Source organism: Lagenorhynchus albirostris, chromosome 3 (assembly GCF_949774975.1).
Source record: "Lagenorhynchus albirostris chromosome 3, mLagAlb1.1, whole genome shotgun sequence".
Taxonomy (NCBI): Eukaryota; Metazoa; Chordata; class Mammalia; order Artiodactyla; family Delphinidae; genus Lagenorhynchus; species Lagenorhynchus albirostris.
The window spans coordinates 25173688-25197822 of NC_083097.1; the positions used below are offsets into that span (position 1 = coordinate 25173688).

The window sequence follows — 24135 nt, forward strand, 5'->3', positions numbered from 1 at the left end:
TCATATGAGGCTGGATGTGGTTGCATGACACTGGCCAGCAGACAACCATCGTGACATGCTGAAGATGCTTCCATTGCCACTGTGGTGGTCACCTTGGGCAGCAGGGGGTGGGCAGGCAGCCACACAGAAGGGTAGGCAGTGTCCAATCACACCCACTTGATACAGCAGCAAACCCAGCAGCAAGAGTGAGCCTGAGGCAACCAGAGCAATGCCTACTGACAACATGGCAGCCAGTGGCCAAGCAGGGGAAATGGCCAGGCCAGCCAGCACCAGGATGGTGACCAGTAGACAAGGCCACCAAGCAGCACCACGATGGCATCATCACCTCCACAGCTGTGCAGCTGACACACGCAGTTCATGTCCAGCTCAGCTGAGCTCATCAGCTGCTTAACCAGAACCAGAGGAGCCAGCAGACAGAGCACAGTGCCTACTACCAGCTGCTACTTGCTCAAGCAGCTGCTGGTGGGGGAGAGCAGCGCCAGGCTCGCCACAAGGCCTTCAGTAAGAGTGATAGCTCTTTCTCAGGAAGGTAGTCCACCTCTGAAGCCCAGAAGGTTCATGGACAAAGGCAGAACTAGTATCAAGATATCCCCATCCTATGTCTCAGGGCCCCAGGTTTTCCCAGCCAGCACCCTGGCTTTGGCATAACAAAGCAGAACACTGGGTGATCATTCAAATGTCTCTGAAGCCCTGCAACTCTATTAGATCTTCAGCCTGTTGAACAGCTCTGTGTTTTCACTACAGGAAATAAGGGCCTCTTTGTAAGATACCAAAGCTTGTTAACAGCCCTCAGTCTCTTACTATTATCCCTCTGCAGGGCATAAATACAACTTAGAAAGAACTAGCCAAGTTCCCTGTCTTTAAAAGCATTGTTAACAAAAAACTTTCAAATGCCTGAATCCTCATCCCCTATCACAGCCTTGTTCTCCACGGAGACATTTTCCTGCCACCAGCAGTGAAATCCTTAGCAATTAACATTGCTTTGTACAAGGGAGTACCATTGCCCCACCTACCAAACAGGACAATATCCTTCCTCTTCACCCACAGGGCGATGAGTAAGCCAGTCTTAAATACCTATCTTGTTTTCTTGGATAACTCCTGATACCACTTGTGTTATTTGGGTACTGTGAGAAGCAGATGACAGAATTAGACAGAATTAGACGTGCAAATTTTTTTTAGGGGAAATCATCTGTGAAGGAAACTGGGGAAGGAGCTGGAGGAGGGTGGGAGAACTGACAGTATGCAGGGCTGACCCTTGTGAGGAGAAAGAAAAGAATGTCAGGTGCACGAGTAGTAGAGAATGTGGCAGTTTTAAGAAAGCTTGGCAAGGCTGTTGGTGAATTTTCAAGCCAAAGTTGCCCATCAGAGGAGTCCCCCATCTCCCAATATCAGGTCTGACTTAGCATCCTTCAGACCCTATAGCAACAGGATTGCTGATTAAGCTAATGAGTTAGTGTTTCGTTTCATCAAAACTTAAAAGTAAAAAAAATAATGTAGAGATCTTCATGGACTGTATGTCTTTATTTTGCTATGTTTGTGTCATTACTGTAACCCCTATATTCTCTTGTTCTATAATTTTATTTTATTTTATTTTATTTATTTATTTATTTTTGCGGTACGCGGGCCTCTCACTGTTGTGGCCTCTCCCGCTGCGGAGCCCAGGCTCCGGACGCGCAGGCTCAGCGGCCATGGCTCACGGGCGCCGCCGCTCCGCAGCATGTGGGATCTTCCCGGACCGGGGCACAAACCCGCATCCCCTGAATCGGCAGGCGGACTCTCAACCACCGCGCCACCAGGGAAGCCCTATAATTTTATTTTTATTAGCTCTTTGAAGTCCTCAAGAATTTAAAAGTGATTTTGTAAATTACTTTATGATTAAATTATTATGTCTACATTGTTATGTAGAGAACCCTGGATGAATCAGTCTGTGGGGGAGGGGAGATTACAACTGATTTTTTTTTATAGAATATGCATTCTCAATTATAAATTGAACATAATTAAAATACTAAATTGTTTTGGTAAAGATTAATCAATCATCATATGGTACCACATCAATACATATATCACTTCTACAGATGCACAGCAAGCTTCAGCCTTTCCTTCAGTTTATCTGTACTAGCTTTTATTTCCTATTGCCATATTCATCTGTGCATAAAGCCTGGAGATAACTAATTTTACCTGCATCTCCATCTTTGATGGAATCACATCAGGCTGTTTTAATTTCTGTTGAAGTGCAGTGTTCACCACAATTCAGCATTAAATGTCTAGAGACAAGAGAGTGCCTAAATACTCCAAATTATCTCTGTTATAACTTATTTGAGATTATCATTTCACATGTTTGGGGTTTATTTTGTTACTTTTATGATTTCAAATCTTTCCATTTTTACCTGAGTCTCTTCTATATATTTAATACCCTATTCACATTATACATAAAATATGTTTCTAAAAAAAAAAATGTTTCTAAAGGTCCAAATGTTTCTGGGGGGAGACACAGAGCATAAGGACTTTTGTAACCAAAGTTTTCTTCTGAGTGAAATTCACATGTATGTCTTTTCAAATGATTTCAGAGAAAACAATAAACCTTGTCAATACAGTGCAATTGATTACAGTTGCCTGTTATTATTTTATAAGAATGGCCCATCTCCGAAGAAATTATCAAATCGACCATGAAGAAATCCACACTGACATTAATATTGGCATTAGAACAGCAGAAAATAATGTACTCTGCTCATTTTCAGTTGGATAGACACAGCCTTAGACAACAGACAAACATTTTCAGTAAATAGTATGGTGAGTTAATTTCCTTTGAATCCTTTATGAAGACAAGGGATTTATCACAAATGGAGTTCCCATTATGAGTCATGTTCTTTACCAATTCTCAATGCAGTCTTTGCTAGGTTTGAAGTATACATGAGTCAAATACACTCCTTTATTGGTTGCAGTATACCTGCTTACCCTGTTGTCATCACAATACGGATGGGATCATGTAGAAAACTGAACAACCTATTTTTGGACTTTCAGCTTAAGTACTTTAGTAGAAGCCACTCTGATAAATGATTTTATCTCTCATTTTCATAGGTTCATAGGTTCATGCTTAGCCTTCAAGGGTGAAGGCAACTGCCAATCAAGGAATATACCCACATCCGTTAGAAGTATAGATATAAAGGAAGAGAGAAGATACCCACCCAAAGAGCAGCCTGAGGAGTAGAAAAAAGAAACAAAGTAATAACCAAAGAAAGTGAACATGTCTCTATGCCTTTCCATTTATTCTCACTTTATTCTTTATAATTAAAACCCATATGCTGCAATATGACATTATCGTGTTTCTGAAGATTCCATTTTTCCATCTAGATATAAGGCTCCCTCAGGCTGGCTACAGATTTAGGGAGGAAGTCTTATATGTCCCCTAAAGTAAAGGTCCTTAACTCAGTGTAAGAGAGTCATCTCACTTTCTAAAATTGTTTGCAAAATAGTATAAACATGCATTTATCTGAGGGGAGGATTCATAGCTCTCATCAAGTCCTTATCCAATCTATAAAAACAACTACAACATTAAATAATATTAAGGATTACTGTTGTACTTTCTTTGTGTTTGTTTGTTTGTTTCCTGTTCCTGTCATATTTCTTTCACTGCTAAGAATTTCTGCAGCACTACGGAAGTACTTGCCTTTGAACTTAACCTGAAAGTCTAGTGCAACTTCACTCTTCCTCCACTCCAAATCTTTGCTTTCAGAAGATTCTTGTATCTCTGTTTCACTGAAAAGATGTCACGTGATGTGATCATTCCAATTTAAAAGTGCTTTTTCTCTGACAAAGGTAATTTCCTCTTTTTCAGATGACAAGTTCCTCATATTCTCTAATATTTATTTATCCACCCTAGACATCAATCACATTTCTTCTAGTTCCCCATGATCCCAGCTATTAAACTTTCTGCATTCCCTCAAGCCTCATCAATTCTACCTAGGCCTTAATGCAACTTCTTCTTTACCAATACATTCTTCAAATTTTATAACAATCAAAATGTCAAAGAGAATGAGTCCAACTGTAGCAGTAGTGGAGGAAGGCACAATTAAGTTTCAGATTAGTCTGGGAAAGTCATTTCTAAATACTAATTATATATATATTTATATGTGCATATATATATATATATCTCAGAAAGAAAAATAAGAATATATTTTAATATATATTTTTAAACTTATGAATTAAAAAAACTAAATTTAATGATAAAATGTAAACTAAGAAAAATATTGGTAACATTAGAGTAGATACAGTGCTAATAACCTCAATATAAAATTAGTTCTTATAAATCAATAGCCCATGAAAATATGCCTAAGAAATATCCCAAAAGAAAATGTGTAACAAACATGAACAGTTATTTCAGATACAAAAAAAAAATACCGAGTTATATTTGTGTTGAGCAAAGATAGTTTGAAAGCCTAATTTATAAGCAAACTTAGTAGGTAATATAAATGAAAAAGAATAGGAAGTTAGTTAAAACAAAAAACAAAACCAAACAAAAACAAAAAAAACTTTGATACACGCATACCACTAAACACCATACAATTTCAAAGTCATTTAAAAATACATCTAATAATCTAGAAAATACTTATATTATTATTTAAAGCAGCAGGTTATAAAACATTACTGCATAGCACCTTTATTTTAAAGCTGTATCTATATACAAATCTGGAAATATATAAACCAAAATGTTAACTTATTTTATTCTCAGTGATAGAATTCCAACTGACTAATTTTCTCTGGGATTATATCATTCTATAATTTCTAAATTTTCTAAGGAAAAAGTTAGGTTTGTATGTTAGACATAAAAAAAAAGCAGAAAAAATAAATGTTATTTTAAAATAGATTACAAAAAGATGATTGAAAAATCTATGATTGAAAAAAATTATTTTTAAATGGAAAATATTGTTGTTATACTAACTTATAAAGTCTACAGCTAGCAATAGAAAAATACTAAGGTACACCTTCTTGTTCTAAAGCCAGTGTTCCTTACAGATTTATGTAAACCTAAAAGGCTTCTGCTCAAAGTAGCTTATCACTATAAGAAAAGCAGTGATTTAATTTTAAAACTTTTCTCCATTAATCATAAATATTAGAGTCCTGGGGGAAAAAATGACATGTAATTTTGAAAATCTGATTATCTTTGAAAAAGATAATCAGTTTTCTCTAATAAAATAAAAAGTAATTGACTGATTTTATAATTTTTTACATAAAGATAAAAATACAAGAGGAATGAGAAAGAACCTTGTAAACTGCAAAATCAGTGCACACTTATTTTATTAGTTACACTACGATTTTTAAGTGGAATATTTTCTTCTTTTGTTACCTAGGACCTCAGATAGTTAATAACTCTCAAATAATAAATCAATGTCCTAAATGCTGTAGACATACTGCATACTTTCTGTTTGGAATTACTTTCTTGAAAATAAGTTACTTTCTTTTAAAAATAAACTGTCAACTTTTAAAATTAAAAAGAATGTATTTCTGGCGTTTAAAAAATGCTATGCTTGGCACTCTTGATTGATTAGATTAGACAGACAAATGATAGATAGATATAGATATGACACGAATTCATATATTTATATGCATGCATGTTCACATTCTCTGCCAAAATAAACAATTTAAAATATCTGAAAAAGAGGTTGAAGATAATTGAAAAGAGAATCCTTCACTCCTTACCAAAAAAATGACAGATCTAGCATCAAGACACAGATATCCATTTTCTTGAACCTCTAAAAGTTAGTTGATAACAGAGCTTTGTTTTTCCCAGAAATCTTACTTCCTCCTGATGTTCCAAGAACTTGATCATTTCCCACACTTCTAGAGAAGCTATGCTTTTCACAAGCTTTGCTGAAACTCCTCTAGTGGTATGAGCAAAATGACTGACATAGCTTGAGAAAGAATGCACAAAAATCACTAGTGTGAGGTTGGCCATGTCCTCCTGCGGGAACAGTCAGAATGTGGCCCAGCTCTAATAGCAAAGAAGGAAATAGAGAACATACATCTGGGCAAAGAGCAAATGATGGTAGCAATTGTACCCTCAGAGATAAAGGGATTAAAAACAGCAGTGCCATTACTCAAAAATACCCATCAAAATCATGAATGCTAAGAAACCCCAAAGAAATTAAGAAAATCTAAATATCTCCCCAAAGGGGCACATAATTTTAGTGATAGGAAAACATTTATACTTCATTACTCTTTTAAAGAGTCCTGCTAGCAAAAGACATCAATATTTGTTTGAAAATAGGATGAAAGCCATATTTGGCAGGAGCACATGTGAAATCTTTCCAGAATGTATTTTTGTTCTCAATAGAACAACAAAACTTGATTTTTCTCCAATTTTAGAAAGGCATACACATATTTATATATGTATATGCTTGTGTCAAAGCACATGAAAAGTGTAACTTTAACAGGTAGTCCTCCCTCCTCCCTCACTCAAGTCATTCTTTTCCCCTGACCAACACGCGTAAACACAATCAGTAAAGACTTAGACAGTTATGATAGCTGTATTGATGCTTTGAAGGACTGTTTGTGTGTGTGTGTGTGTGTGTGTGTGTGTGTGTGTGTGTGAGAGAGATAGAGAGAGAGAGAGGAAAACTTTGTCAGGTGTCTCTTTAAAAATGTGCTTATATAAATGATATGTATCTATGAAAATATGTAGTTTATAAATATTATCATGTTATGTCAACTGTCTGCAACTTACGCTCAGAAATATGTCTTTGGGAACTTTCCATTTTAGGTACATAGAAGTGTTCCTTTTAACTATACAGAAGGTCCATTACATAATACTAGCCGATATTTATTGAACACTTAGTATGTGCAAGACACTTTTGGTGGTTTATTTGTATTGTTTCCTTTAATTCCCACAAATGAGTTAGATGCTCTTATCATCTCCATTTTACAGATGAGAAAACAGAGTCACAGAAAAGTTCAGCTATTTCCCCAAGTTCACACTGCAGGGAAACAGCAGAGCTAGGTTTTTAATCCAGATAGGCTGATTTTTCTCTCAGTATTCAATATCATCCTTTATAAATGCCTAAGATTTTTTAAAGATATACTCTCATTAGTGGACAATTAGCTAATTGCATATTTAAAAAAAAGACAAAACATTGCTACAGTAAACTTTTTGTCTTAACCCTTTATGTACACAAATGAGCACCCCCTGAAGTATACACTTAGAACTGCAATTCCTAGTGGAAAGTTATTTGCATAGGTTGTCCCTTAGAACTTAGTTTAAACTAGAGCCTAGAGGTTAAGACCCCTCAGCTGTAAAATCAGACAGACCTAGATTCAAATCTGTTTGTCTACTTAGGGGCTTTGGGGAAAAGGTCTCTCTGAACATGTTTATTCATATGTGAAAGGAGTATAATGACAGTACCTCTCTCAAAGTTTTACTAGAGACTAAATAAGTTAATGCACACAAAGAGCTTAATCTAGTGCTTAGTACGTAGTGAGTATTCATGATCATTATCAACTTCAGTGGGAAACCTTCTGTGAACCCCACGTCTATTCCCATTTCATCCTGCAGTAGTTTATAACCCATACATTATTCCTCCCCATTATATTGTAAGCAATCACTTCTTTTTCTGTCTCTCTCTCTCTCTCTTTGGATTTCAAGCTTCCTGATAGAAGGCACTATAGTTTCTATATGTGTCAGAAATACTGGAAGGTACCTAGTACCATTCATGTTTTATGAATGAACGATTAATGGAGTTGCAGAAAATAGATTCCTAAACTCCTTCTAATTCTTCCCCATCTTTTTGGCTATCAATCTAAATACTCTTAATAATACTGATTTCTTTACATTCCTTCCATCGAAGCATACCTAATTTTCCTTTGTTATATTATTTCATGGGGCAATGTAATTAAAAAAAAAAAACTAAAGAAAATGAAGTTTAACCAGCTGAAGTCTCTCTGAAATATATAGCTGGGCCAAAGCCAAAACAACCAAAAATATTTGACACAGTATTCTGATCTGACCAAGATATGACAACCACACAGGCTCCTGCAGGCCACAAAGTAAAAATGTGGTTTCAGCTCTCAGATTTCATTATTCACATTGATCAAAATAAGTGGAGAATGAGAATTTTCCATTTTACTCTGTGTTGTATAGACACAGCATAAGTTGTTGCAGTTTGTTTTATTCTGTTTGCCTGGAGGAAAAGTCGTTTTGCTGTTTTAATAATATATTGAGACGGTTTAATGACAGATGGGGTTTCAGAACTCTTAATCAGCTTGCCACGATAACTGGGGTAAACTGAGCCTGTGCAGCCATAACAAAGATGAAGAGAAATATCACCTAACTTACAGTGAACATGCTAACAGAACTTATCATATGCTTTCAAATTCTGTTTCATTAATTCTGCAAGTTTTTTCCATCCTCTTTTCCTGTCTCTCTACTTTTTATTCTTACTTCGTTCACTTGATTCTACCTTTGTGTGTTCATAACTGACTCCAACCCCTATATTTGGAAATTTTGCTTTCATTTGAATAGGAATTTGGGATTCATTCTTAGTAAGGTCAAACAAAAAAAATATCTGCAGCTGAATTTGTGTGCTGGCCGAAGTACAAAAGTGAAATGAAACGTAGGGAAAGTATCCAAAATGAGAATGAAAAGAAATACATGAGTGCAGGGAATTGGAAGTGGTCTGGGTTTCATCTGTCTGATCTGTGTAATTTCTCCCTTTTACCACTGTTTCCATCATCCTGTATGTGTATGTTCCCTTATTTGTTATAAGAAAACTGTGAGAGAATTTAAAGGATGCAGTAGAGAGTTAGGGGCTGAGTTCAGTTCTCACATTCATTTTCTGTACTGGGCAGTAAAGGGTTCAGGTCACAGAACCTAGAGAGAGCATTCATCCAGAGTGTGATAATGGGATGTGGAGAGACAAAGCATAAAAGAACAAGAAACAGAGTTCTGTCCCTGACCAGTTGCAAACTTGGAAAGAAGCTCTGACAGCCTCTGCCAAAAGAGCAATACTGTAAGGCACAGGCGAATGTCCAAATGGCCCAGTCAGCCCCAATCCTACCACCATGTACCCAAAACACCCATTAAAGGTTGGTGCACAGCAGCATTAATCCTGTGCCCACTGTGATGTGCTCCAACTCTAGTTCCAAAAAGCAGCATGATTATTTCTGACTCCTCTCTTACGACTACACTAATGAATTGTTCCTTTAGCTGTCATGTAAGATTTTGAAAGAAATAATTGGCTTACTATAGGAAAGAGAAATATTAAAATTGCATCTTCAATGTCTTAGAAAAACCTCCCCATGTCATAATCAAAGTTCCAAAACAAAGATATAATTAGTTGGAGCTCTAGTGGAAAATATATGTATGTATAATAAAGTTCTTATATTAAGTCTAGTGCCTTAGCGCTGCACTCTCAGCTGTAGGAGATGTCTCTATCTTGGTTTTATCAAGATGCTCTTCTCATGCAATTTTCCTGGATTTTTTGCATCACCGTATAGTCAGTATCTATGACCAATATCAATCCATAACAAACTTGGCATTTCCTTATATTTGTGCTGGTAAATATTTTCATAGAGGTCTTAGTATATCTTATAGTCATCGTTCACTTTTGCAAACCTCATGTAGAATCTGCATTTTTTAAACCTCTGTGGCTCTAAGCACAGTTACTCCTAATTTGATATACCCACAGCCAAAATGCATTGTGGTTCATTAATTTGAAATTGGTGTTGGGTAAATGCTCTCAGTAACTTATTACTTGGACAGGGTTGCTTACTGAGTTGCATTCCAACTACCCCAAAGTAATTGATTATACTTAGTTCTTGGACAGTCCTCTAAAATAGCTTCCCAAATTGGCACTAAGATGTTATATACACATCTCTAGGTCAATGAGGTATGGTTTGCTAAAGCATTTATTCAGCCTCGTAACCATTTACAAATCACTTACTGAACACACACTTGTGGAGAGGCACTGGGAAAGTCCTGGGGGTATGAAGACATAGTTTATTCACAATCTGATGGAGAGAGAGATAAATGTGTAAACTAATGTGCATAATATGTGATAGATACTGTAAAAGGGATACAGCAGAAGAAAAAGGGAGTCGTCAAGTCTACTTGGAAAGAGTGGAACAGTCATTTCTACAGTTCAAGAATTCCTGGTATACCATCAAAAGAATATCAGATGCAGCTGAAATGTGTGTCATTAAACTAATATATCGAATAATGGACAAAATAGGATATTCAGTGAGCTCTCTAGAATTCTTCCCTTCTTTCTATTCAGAAATAAAAAGTGAATTCATAGTTTGCAAAATGTTTATCTCGATCAGGAAATACAAGGAAAAATATTTGTTTCCTAGTATCTCTTCTAGAAACTCCCACAATCTTCTCACCTTGGGTTGTGTTTTAGCTCCGTCAGGATATAGTAAAGTCAATCTTTCCAGTGAATAGTTAATGGCTGTGCTCACCTCAGAAGAAAGTCAGGGAAATGTATGCATTTTGTATATTTCACCTGCAGAATTATATTTAGGGGATTAATTTTTGTATATTCTATTCTCCTTTGAAGTTATTCTTTTAAAAAGCATATTTTCAAATTCTTTAATCAATATAAAGTTTTAAAAATTATACATTAAATATTCTCTGTGAAATACTACTTGGTGCTACAGCCCCTCATGTTTAATCGTTCAAACAAATTCAAGATAAAATTGTAGAACTATAGTATTAATTGCAAATGTTTTCTATAAAAAACTTTTGATGATTTTCATGTTTTCAGAATGCAAATTCCATTTTGAGGTATCTTTTTTGTTTTTAAAGTAGTCATCAATAGAAGTAAGTCATTCTTAGTTGTCAGACACGCAAAGACTAGTAACAACATTTGTTAGCTGATTCATAGGATTCTCGAGTTAAAATTGAGGTGATTATTTATTGTATAAAATCTCTAAAAAGCATGAAATTCTCTTTCCTACTCTCATCTTCCTGAAGTCTATGAAAATTGATCAATCGGAATACTTCACATTCTACTTCCTCTAAAAATAAAATCAATCAATAAATATTAGGTAGAACTTGTCTTTATTGCAGACATTTTATAATCCAATCTTAAGAATAAGAATTTTGATCTACAGATGATGATAATACCTAATGCATGGTCCTTTGTTTCATAACAGAAGGAACACAAGAATTATTTGACCTATATGGTCAAATGAAGTTTTTGAAACCATTAAATACTGCCTGCACTTTAGCAGAAAACATAGGAAGGCATTTGAAAGAATATAATCACTCATCATGCTTTCCCCTAGGACAACCACTATTTTCTTATCCACACACAAAAAAAGCATGAACAAAAGCATCAAGAAAATTTCGATTACTATCACTTTCAAAGCAATGAAAACTATTATGATGTAACAAAAAAAGATAGTGAACAAATCACAGCACACATAAATGCTCAAATTTTTGCAAATCTCTTTTGTCCATTAAAGTTAACAAATAAATTTTTTTCATAGTAATAATAGTTACAGACATTGCATAAAGTTAAAATGTCCATCAAAAAGGAATGTTATCACTGATAACATGCATATGTTGTGTATGTTTTGTGTATTTCTCAGGCTTAGAAAATGCCATTGAGATTGTGGGGAAAACAGGGCTGACACTGGGAGTTATCAAATTAAACAAAACCAAGCAAATAAGTAAACCTTGTTAGTCACAAAGGCAGTGGGAGCAGCAGGGACTGGACTGGAGGCAGCGAAAGATGTGCTTTTTAATCTTACCTCCTACTTCCCCACAGGAAATATGTTGATTCTTGGTGCAAGTGGTTCCCATAAGAACTCAAAGGAGCCCTGATGATTTCTTTACTTTCCAGGAACTACTATAATAATATTTTTTAATTATTACAAAGCTTCCACCCATATGCTTAGGGTGCTATATCAACAATTAAAACATCATCATCGTAAACAATAATAATTAAAAACACATAAAGAGCACAGCACAAAACAACCACAGAACACTGAGCACAAGCCGTGTTGAAGGGAGAAGGGTCCTTTTGCAGTGCTCCTTGTAATGTGATATTGCGTAGCCATTTTCTGAAGTTCAAAACCATAAGCAGTTCTAAAAGCATCATCAGTTTACTAACTACAAAATGCCTACAGGTTGATCTATGGAACATGGCTCTCATACTTGGGAGAATTATCTAGTATCCATTGTCTCCTTTAAAATCAGAACTTTCAAAAAATAATGTAATGCCAATTAAAATGAGGAAAGAACCTGCCAACAGAGCTTCTGACAGAATAGAGAATCTTGGCAGGATTTTAATAATTCTGTCTCCTGTTTCATGTTCCTCTGGTTGTGATGATTAGTAAGTTGCTTAACCCATTTATGGTTTTATTTCAGCATCTGTGAACAAGGAGTAGAATTGTTTCTGGCACTAGAGAAATTGCTTTAAGTTGTACAAACTAAAGCTTCTATTTCTCCACCAAGTAATTCACATAACCCTCCCCACAAACCTGATGTTTAACCAGGAATACCAGCTCTCTGATTTGAAATACGTATTTTTTTAAAATTTATTTTAAGGAAATAATTCAGTGACATCTTCTTTATAGAAATTCCAAATATATTTTTAATAAAATTAACTTATTGAAGTCTTTTCTACACACTACAACATGAGTAAAGTATACATGTTTAGCTTGATAAATGATCAGGAAGTGAGCATACCTATATAACCACCACTGATAAATAAATGGAACAATTCCAGCATCACAGAAACCTCCTTTCTGTCCGCTCAAGTTACTATCTTACTTCCAAAAGGTAACTAGGAGGCTACCTTCTATGGCCATCTCTTTGTGTTACCTGGTTTTGATCTGTATGGAAATAGATCTTTACTGTGCCTAGTCTTTACGACTCTTCTTTTGCTCCACGTTATGTGTGTGAAATTCATCCACTATGCTGTGTGTAGCAGCAGTGCCTCCACTGACATTACTGTTTGGCATCACTTAGTGTGAGTATGCCACAATTGACTTGGTCATACCAGGTGTTCAGCTGCTCTTATGAACATTCCCATACATGTCGTTGAGTGCACGCAGGTTTTCATTTCTGTTAGGTACACACCCATAGTAGAATTGCCTGGTCATAGAATTTGTGCACCCAAACGTTCTGCTTTAGTAGATATTTCTATTCAGTTTTCCAAAGTGGCTGGCTCGTTTTACATAACTACCATCTGAATGGAAGAGTTCTAGTTGCTCAATATCCTCATCAAGAATTTTTCATTTTCAGCTTTTAAATTTTTTAAGTTCATTTTAAGTTAATTCATTTGGTTTCATTTTTCGTATTACCTCATTAGGGTTTTAATTTGAATTTCTGATGACAAATGATATTGAGCAATTTAGTATATGCATATTGGACATTTGAATATCTTCTTTTGCGAAATGCCTCTTCAATAATTTTGCCCATTACTTTTAGACTGAGTTGTCTGTATTTTCCTTAATGATTTTAAGAAACTCTCTGCATACTCCTCATATGAGTCCTTTTTCAGTATTACCAACATGTTCTTGCACTCTGTGGTTTGTCTTTTCTCTTTCTTACTGGTGACTTTTAATGAACAGAAGGAATCAATTTTAATAAAGTCCACTTTAGAAGTCTTTTATAGCAAAGGGTTTTTGTAGCCAACTCAAGAAGCATTTATCAACTCTCAAACCACATTCTCCTTTGTTATTTTTCAGAAGACACATAGTTTTACCTTTGCATTTAGATCTACAGTTCATGGAGACATGATTTCTTTTTTAATCATTTGAAGTAAGCTTCAATTTTAACTTTTATTTCCCATATGATGTCCAGTTGACCTAGAACCATTTACTGCAAACAATATCTTTTTTCCTATTGCACGGAAGGGGAACTTTATCATAATTCAAGTAACTATAATGAGGTTCTGTGTGTTGCTTTATTTATTTATTCTTACTTCATTAAATTCTGAATAATTCCTGAATTACTAGAGTTTTATAAGTCTAGATATTTGAAAATGTCAGATTCCCCACTTTATTATTTTTCAAGATTGTCATTTCTATTCTAGTCTTTTGCTTTTCCATATATAATTTAGCTTCAGCTTGTCAGTTTCCACCAAAATATTTTGATTGGAATTCCATTAAATGTATAGATCTATTAGGGTATATTTGATATTATTACAATATTGAATCTTACAAACCATGGATATGGTACCTCTCTCCATTTATTAAGTCTTCTCTAATTTCTCTCATGTCTAGCAGTTTTGTTTGTAGAGAGTTTACATATGTTGTGTCAAATTTATTCCTGGTATATAATGTATTTTAAAGCTATTCTAAAAGTTATAAGTATATAGTTTTTATGTTCCAAATTTTTCTTATATTTAGAAATAAATCTAATGTTTATGTTAATATTGTATACAGAAACATTGCTGAATTTATCGATTAATTTTACTAGTTTTTCTAAATTATATCATATGCAAATAATGACAATTTTTTTCTTCTCTTCCAATACTTCTCCTCTTTATTTATTTAACCCCATTTCACTGACCAAGATCTCCAGAAAAATGATGAATAGAGGTGGTGTTAGTGGCATTCTTATCTCATTTGTCTCAAAGGGCAGCTTTCAATATTTAACCACTAAATAGGATGCTTGCTAGAGGTTTTGTTGATATCTTTTATCAAATTGAGGAAGTTCCCTTCTATTCCTAACTGCTAAGAGTTTTTATCATGAAAAGGTGTTGGACTTTATCAAATACCTTTTCTGCATCTATTTTAATGACCATATATTTTTCTCCTTAATCCTGTTAACTTAATCCTGGGAAATTACACTGATTGATTTTTGAATGTTAATCTCAATGTTGAATTTCCAGAATGAACATGCCAAATAATTTTCTTTGCATTTTATATGAGACTTTCAAATAAGCGAAAAATGTTTCATTGTAGAATTAATTGTGCCTCTAAAAATCTATCCTATTTTCAACAATTTCTGACACCTTTTTCTAAGACGTTCAAAGTTACCGCCAGACAGAGTTAACGTCACTGGTTTTCATTTACCCTCAAGCATGCTTTTGTAATGATCTGGGAAATTCACATTTTCTTTGTCCATTTCAGCTCCTATAACCTAGAAATCAGTTTCTGAATATCTTAATATAGGAATAAATATTAAATATTGTATATTTATTTTATTGTAGGAAAATGGGTTACTCTTAAACCAGTGATTTTTTTAAAATAACTGGTTTGAAATGATACACACATGGCCTTTGTAATAATCAGTTCTGGGGTCCCCTTTAAAACACTGATGAAGGCCTTTATAATTATAAGTCAAAGTTGTCTGAGCTTTCTCAGATCTCAGAGTAGCAATGTATGCTTCAGCCCCTTCTTCCAACCTATCTTACACTTCTAGATGGCAAGTTTCATGCAAACAGGAAGATATGGTTTATGAAAAGTCCATATAAAAATTTTAAAAATCACACAAATACGTGTAGCCTTAATCACTCTAAAAACACATATTTCCTTCTACTATACCGCCAACATTTGGAAATGGAAATGCTATATACTAAGTACCATAGTACGGGAGTACTTAAGTTGGAAGAGACTTGGCTTTTCTAAAAAGTATTTGGGGAAAAAAAAAAGGTTTAATTACACAAAAGGAGCGATAACTAACCAGGAAGTGGGTGAAAGAATTTAAAAACAATCCATTCAGAATTTTAGAATTGCCCCACATTTTAGGGGAGGCAATTAATAGCCAGTATTTGGGACTCCAGTAATGTTTCATGTTCAAGTAGAAAAATGTGGAAACTAAGCCAAGATGTTAGTCTGGGAAGCAGCTGCAGCCCATTTTAGAAGTACACACAGGCGGGCAGTCCATCAATGCTGTCACTAAGATACCAAATTTAGCATAAAACAATAAAGCTTGAAAAAAAATCTAACAAAAACTTGGAAAAAAATCTAACAAAAGCTTGGAAAAAAATCTAACAATCATCTTCACCGAGAACGTAAAGCTTGTGATAGGTTTGCTGTAATACGTTCATAGGATTTAGCTCAGCTAAAACTTTTTTTAGTTCTTTGTAGTAAAATACGTGGTTTTCTCTGTCTTCACTCTTTGAAGTCTATTAGCATAATCCATCTTACCTAATTTATGAGAATGTTTAATCAAACAGGATTTTGAACTTTTATTGTACCCTTCAAACAATGTCTGAGGATCATCTCCAAATGTTTTGAATTCCTACCAAGTAGCACTGTGCCTGCCATTTCCAATATAGGTGATAAGAAACCCTTATTATGTGATAAATAAATGTTTGATTAAAGAATGAAACAATTCAAATTTTATCTTTCAAAATCCTGATTGTGAATAGTTCATGGATCAAATTCATTAGCCTATATGAGAAAAAAAATTCATGTCTTTACTAGTACCTCTCATTTGTTACTACTAACTTTTAGGCAACCTTGGAGTCTGGGATCCATGTTTGAAACTATGTTACTTTAATAATGGAAGTAAAACTTTCCACATACTCTGAAGATAAAACATTATTAAGGTGCAAAAATAAGAATCTTTCCCAAAAGAGAAATCACATATTTGGAGGGATATTATTTTGTTCCAGTTGGCCTTACTAATTTTGCACTCAAATGTTACTTTTTTTGTGTTACTTCTTATTCTACCCATGCAATTTCTAGTGGGGCACTTCAAGAAAAGGCTTTTTCCAAAAACTGAAGTAAAGAGGCTTACTTTTTATATGAACACTTCCTATAATATCTTGATAAATAAAAATGATTAGTTTCATGGCCTTATTTATTAATCATAGGCATCCTTTAATTATCTTCATGTTATATTCATTGATAGCAAATTGCTTTCCTCAGATTGTATAAAGTAAAAATGGCCAGTGTTCAAGCACTCTGAATAAAATGTAAAGGAATATGACATCACCTTAAAAGAACAAATGTGGTTCATAGCAACCAACATGGCAGGATTGCCACTGTCATCTTCACAACCAGTGGCTCCCTTGTCAATCCTTCAAATATTCCAGCATTTTGTTTTCTTTAATTATTAATCTAAACAATGAAATAGGGAGGAAACTTTAGCCACTTCTACAAGCAAAGTATAAAAAAACTTTTAGGCCAGATTTTGTTGTTCTTCACACATTTCTCTCAACTTGGTTAAGAGCCTTGGATTATGGAGTGAGAATGGAGAATCTTGCTGGGAATTCTAAGTTCTCTCAATAGCAAGCGGAAAAGTTGATATGTAAAATTCTTTATTAACTAACTGGAATCATCTAAAAACCAGCATGTCACATTCATAATTCAGTTCAGAAATTTAGAGCTAGAGATAGGGAGCATTAACACTTGAGAATCGCACAAAGCACTTCATTGGGTGTTCAGTCTGTTTGTACACAAGAAAAAAGGGGCACTTCTAGAAAAGAGAAAGTTTTGCTACTTCCATTCCCTGAAAGGATAAATGTTCTTAATTATATCTGGCACTACGTTTGAATGAAATGTGCCATGTTACTACATTTGAAATGTGTTTTTTTTACAGTGTTAGGTTGATGACATTTTTAGTCTTGGAGTTTATTTTTCTAGAAAGTTAGCAATCTAGAAACAAATATGAAGAATCATAGACTTTTTAACTGAAGAGAGGTTATAGATTAATTCAAATAATTACAACCATACTTTAAATTGTTACTTGAATTCACTAAATGCTCATTGAATGGAATTCTAAGTTGAAATATCTCAAGATAAACTCACATTTTTACTCTTCTAATGACATCTCCGTCTCCCAGGTGTGAACAGACCTAATATGCAATAGATAAAATTTATTTTATTGTGTACACTATATACTATATAAAGCATCTATAATCTCTGTGTAAGAACAACATTTGTATAAAGTACACATTCCAAGGAAATTCCCTGGTGGTCCAGTGGTTAGGACACGGTGCTTTCACTGCTGGGGCCTGGGTTCTATCCCTGGCTGGGGAACTAATATCCATAAGCTGTGTGGTGTGGCCAAAAAAAATTAATAAATACATAAAATAAAAATGTTATTAAAAATAAATTTTAAAGAAAGTACACATTCCAAAGCATCATAACTCAAAAATTCCAATTCATATAAATGTAAGCTATACTAACATTATTCAATTATTTTCAAAACTATTAATATAATTTATGCAAATTATGCATGTTTATAGAATATATTATATAAATATTAGAAATAAGTATATAAATATTAATATATACAAAATATATTCCTAAATAGATTAGGATTTTTTATAGATTCTGTTACAGCAATTGAAAATAAAACAAATTATGCTCAAAAAATTGAGAAGTGGGGCTTCCCTGGTGGCGCAGTGGTTGGGAGTCCGCCTGCCGATGCAGGGGACACGGGTTCGTGCCCCAGTCTGGGAAGATCCCACATGCCGCGGAGCGGCTGGGCTCGTGAGCCATGGTCGCTGGGCCTGCGTGTCCAGAGCCTGTGCTCTGCGACGGGAGAGGCCACAGCGGTGAGAGGCCCGCGTACCGCAAAAAAAAAAAGAAAAAGAAAAAAGAAAAAAAAAAATTGAGAAGTGGTTAACAAACTGCATTTCACGATATCTAGAAATAATCACACTCACACATATGCCCAAATATATAATAGCATTGCTTTATCAGTGTTTTCATCTTAATGCAATGATCTTATTACTAGAAAACTGTGTATTCTCTAGAAAGCAGATGTTTCCTACTTTGCAATATGCATCCTTTGAACAAGTTCAATATTCATTAAAGGTGAATTCTATTAAATCCAGATGTCCCTTATGATTTATCTATTACTCTTAATCTCATAGTTAAACACTCTGTTTCTTATACTCCTTATCTTTTTCACATAGTTCTCATAGTTTCACATAATTACAGACTGTTACAGGCTGTAACTCTGTCCCCTTTTGTTTACGTGGCACCTAGTGGATGTTCAATACATGTTTTTAAAATAGTATTTAATAAATTATTCCATTTCAGAAACTCAAAATATTGACTTCCTGATGTAACCTCTCAGTGTGTCATTTATCCATCCATTCTTTTACATTCTTCTGCCATTATTTCATACGTAGAAGTCCCTCAACTTACAGTTTTGCCCATGCTGAATAATGCCATCAGAATAATGATTATGAATCAATACTGTCATCATACCATGCTTCTACAATAAAAATCATCAACACTCCCTATTGCTTATAGGATTAATTAATTAATTCAATCAAAAAACACATTTATTGAGTGTTTTCTATGTACCAAAATATTCAAACTTCATGAAGTGGAATATAAGTCCCTCCGAATTTGGCTGTAATCAACATGTTCAACAACATCTTCAAACTCTGACCCTCTTGGATCTTACATTCTAGCTTAATTTTTTTCTTTTCTTGCCTCCCTTATACATAACTTGTGCCTTCCTACTTTCCAAATTTTGCATGTTAAGACTGTTCTTTTCTTCATGGTCTACCCTAGTTTTTAAGACATGATCAAATTTTTCCTCTTTTATGAAAATTTCACAAACCACTCCAGATATGAATAATTTATTTTCTATTGTACAATTTCAATTATCCTTTAATTACAGGCTGTCTTCCAAAATATTTAATTTTATTGTATCGATTTTTTTTTTTTTTTTTTCTGTACGCGGGCCTCTCACCGTTGTGGCCTCTCCCGTTGCAGAGCACAGGCTCCGGTCGCGCAGGCTCAGCGGCCATGGCTCACGAGCCCAGCCGCTCCGCGGCACGTGGGATCCTCCCGGACCGGGGCACGAACCCGCGTCCCCTGCATCGGCAGGCGGACGCTCAACCACTGCACCACCAGGGAAGCCCTGTATCGATTTTTATTAGGGAAATCAGCATTATATAATGAAAAAATTAAGGGCTTTAGCATTGCCCATATTTAAGTTCAAATTTCCAGTAAGCTACATACTAGCCAGGTGATCTTGGTTAAATTAATTTCTGGATGAGTTTCCTAGCTCTAAAGTAAAATTAGTAATAACTACTTCCTAGAGTGATGGTAAGAATTCAGTGAAATAGCATTGGTACTTACTATGATTTTCCTACAGTTTTGCATTTTTTAAATATACTTATGTTTACTAATTAACAATTTGCAAGCCCTTGAGAGCCAAAGGGCTTTATTATATTTTACTATGTACACTATTGTAAAGAATAGAATCATAGGAAACATTTCTTTAATAATGGATTTTTTAGGTCATTTTCCTATTAATACACTTATGGAGAAAAAATAAACTATGGATATAAGGACATGAGTGGAAGATGATACCCTATCATTTAACAATTTATGCTAAATTGTACATGTGTGTGCATGTATGTATGTATTTTTACATATGTTTAAGTTTACATATTATATATAATATACATGTATACTTGTATATATAGGTATGTACAATATATAAATACACATACTCTGAAACATGTATATGTGTGTGTGCATATATATGCATACATGCATACACACATATATACAAAAATAATTAAGCCAGATAGGAAACTGAGTATCTTGGGTTGAAATATTTCTACATAGCACAGTTCTGTTGGATATGCATTTGGAATTAATAATGCACTTTCTCAGAGAGCAACATATCAACATTCTAAGGCAGATTTCAAGCCTTTAGTTTGAAGAGGGCTCAAAATGTGTACTTTAAACTGATCAGTTTCAATTATATTAAAGGAAGATCAATAAGTCAGTAAAATATACAAAAATTATTTCTGAGATTATACTAATTAAAAACTTATTTCTGGGCTTCCCTGGTGGCGCAGTGGTTGAGAGTCCGCCTGCAGATGCAGGGGACACGGGTTCGTGCCCCGGTCCGGGAAGATCCCACATGCCGTGGAGCGGCTGGGCCCGTGAGCCATGGCCGCTGAGCCTGCACGTCCGGAGCCTGTGCTCCGCAACGGGAGAGGCCACAATAGTGAGAGGCCCGCGTACCGAAAAAAACAAAAAAACAAAAAAAACCCCCACTTATTTCTCTAAATATTTGCTTTTAAAGAGCATTTCTGGATTTAGGTGGAATTTTAAACAATCTTACATTGCATTATTAACTTGATTAAAGGAGCATTCCCATTTTTACATATTTTATATCCTACACTGAATTCCAAGCACACAGTTCTATGGCAGTGCCCTTCACTTGTTCTTTCCAGTTGGAATGCATGGCTAATCTCTTAGGGGAATGTTCTTGCTATTTATTATTGATTTTACAGTTCAAAAATGTAAGTGGGCAGTGAATGGGCTGGATTTCAGATTAGGGAATAACCACTAAGAAGAAGAAACCAGTTGGACATTTGTGATAAATTGCTATTTTCTGTCTGAATTTTATACCTAGTTATAGGTAGTTTACAGAATTAAGCTCCATATGGACAAAATGTACTAAGGGGACTACGACATAACCTGTATGTAGTTACAGATGCTTCTCTCACTCTTTCGGGACACATTTTAGGAGAAACATGGCATAATCAGGGATTTAGAAATAATGAAAGATTTGGCTTTCATCTGTTTTTCATGGATTTACCAGAGCTGAGATAAGAAAACAAACACACACAAATGTTAGCTGTAATAGCATTAAAGCAGACTAAACAAATGTTCCCTGAACGTGTTTACACACACACAGGCACATACATGCACATAAACACATAAAACGCTCATACCACCACCAGCAGCAGCAGTTAATTCCCAGTATAGAAATAGTTTCAGTGCTTTACAGTATTGGAGAAAAAAAATGATCTGTTATAAAAGAATCTTGATGAATTCCCCAATTGTATGGATTTTTTTGGCTTTATATTATCTAAGCTAAACTAATGCAGATGTCCCAAGTGCTGACTTATCAGGAATCTTCCAAACTGTAATAATGATTTGGGGTTATACATTACTATTCTTTAAAATGTATTACAAATAACGTATTGGCCAATGTTCATCCAGGAAACTGAAACCACTAAGAATTTGAAACTGATAAAATTTAATGCAGGGAATTGGTCATACATATGATGGAAGAGCTGAAATGACCAAATAGGGGAGAGGAAGCAACACTAAGATTAGCAAAAGCATGAACCCACTTCTATGCACAGGCTCAAGAGATAATACAAAGGAGTAGATGATATTATTTGGGCCCAGGGCCCTAGATTACAAGGAGTCTGGGGTCAAGGTGGACCTTTCTAGCAGGAGCTGGACCAATGAAGGAGATAAAGCTATTGCTAGAGAAGCTGCCTGAAGCAGAGAGCAAAGGGGAGAAATAATCTAGATTCTTCCTTCTGGGGCCTTCCAGTTGCCAACCTGTAACTCTCATTGGCTAACCCTGGCCAGAAGGCAGCTGACACAGGGGAAATACCTCCTGCTGGGGCAATCCTCCCATGATTTTCCTTTCTGAGGGAAAAAAAAAAAAAGAATTGATCTGAGAGTAAATAGGTCCAGGATCAAAACAGATTATATTTTTATATATATATATATATATATATATATATATATATATATAATTTCTACATAAAAAAATTTTTTATTGGAGTATAGTTGATTATAGTTGATTTGATGGCAAAGTCGATCAGTTATACATATACATATATCTACTCTTTTTTAGATTCTTTTCCCATTACAGAGTATTGAGAAAAGTTCCCTGTGCTATACAGAAGGTCCTTATTAGTTATCTATTTTTTATATAGTAGTGTGTATATGTCAATCCCAATCTCCCTATTTATCCCTCCCCGCCCCTCCCCCTGCCCCACTTTCCCCCCGGTAATCATAAGTTTGTTTACTATATCTGTGACTCTATTTCTATTTTGTAAAAAAGTTCATTTGTACCATTTTTTTAGATTCCACATTTAAGCAATATCATGTGATATTTGTCTTTCTCTGTCTGACTTACTTCACTCAGTCTGACAATCTCTAGGTCCATCCATGTTGCTGCAATCATTTCTATGTTACATTGTCAAACGTCAAACTATTTAAAATTCAATCTACTATCTTGAAATCCCAGATTTATGTAGAATTCCATCACCAAACTATAAAAAAAAAAGAAACAAAACAATTTGGAGGTTAAAGAAAAATTGTTTGCATTGCCGAAAAGCTTAGACACTTCTCAACAGGGAGAGGTCAAGATAGCAGAGTAGGAGGACACTGGGCTCACCTCCCCTCATGAACGCATCAAAACTACAGCTACATATAGGGCGACTCTTGCTGGAATCCACCTGAGGACTAGCAGAACAGCTCTTCTACAACCAAGACTGTAAAAAAAGAGCCAAACAGAGTCTGGTAGGAAGGAAGGAAAAACGATCCGATTGGTACCCACACCACTAGTGTGGGACTCAGAAGAGGAGGGGGATATCACAGGCTCAAGGATCTTCCCTGGGGAGCAGGGGTTCAAGCCATATATCAGGCACCCCAGGCCTTGGGGCTGACATCGGGAAGATGAGCCACCTTAGCTGTTTGAAAACAAACGGGACTTACTGGAGGCCAGTAAGAAACCAAGAGTCTGCTCATGAAGAGTGTGCACACAGACTTGTTGGCTCCCAGTCACAGGGCAGAACAGCATATTGAAAACTGGGGCTCTGGCCAGCTTGCCAGGACTACCCCAGCACAGCCCCCCAGCCCACATTGGGCTCCTGCTCCAGCCCCTCTTACTGCAGTGTTGCTCGTCACTAAGGCAGAGGCTGCCAGTACCAACAAAAGTATGCACACTTGGAGGAAACAGAGCTGGCTCAGACCTGGCCCTGCCTCTGCCTGGGATGGAGGCAGCCATTGCCAGCACATACTTTGGTTCCCCCACTCAGGAGGAAGCAAGACTAGCTCCAGGCAGGAGACCTCCACAGCCAGCATGCATCCCTGCAGGCACTCAGAAGGGAGTGAAGCTAGCCCCAGGACAGAGATTGCCATCCCTGAGGCACACTTGTGCACACTTGGGAGGGGGTGGGCCCAGCTCAGTAGTGTGGCACTAACCCCTCTGGCTCTGACCCAGCCTGAACCAAGGCTCATACATCAGCCAGCACTCACTTTGGGGTACACACTCAGGAGAGAGCAAGGCTAGCTCCAGGGCAGAGAATACTGTCTCTGGAGCTCCCATGCCTGCGTGAAATGAAAAATACATTAGAAGGAATTAACAGCAGATTGATTATGTGATACAGAAGAACACATATGCAATCTGGAAGACAGAATAATCAAATTCATCCAATTTGA

The 24135-nt window shown here is 35.6% G+C and overlaps 1 protein-coding gene across 1 annotated transcript; it reads right to left on the bottom strand.

Moving 5' to 3' along the window:
- On the bottom strand, positions 1 to 23701 carry LOC132518282 (transmembrane protein 125-like). Its single transcript, XM_060146286.1, is given in 3 exon segments — positions 1 to 290; positions 293 to 496; positions 23410 to 23701. Coding segments are annotated over 3 exon segments (786 nt in total).
- Positions 23702 to 24135: the final 434 nt, after the last annotated feature.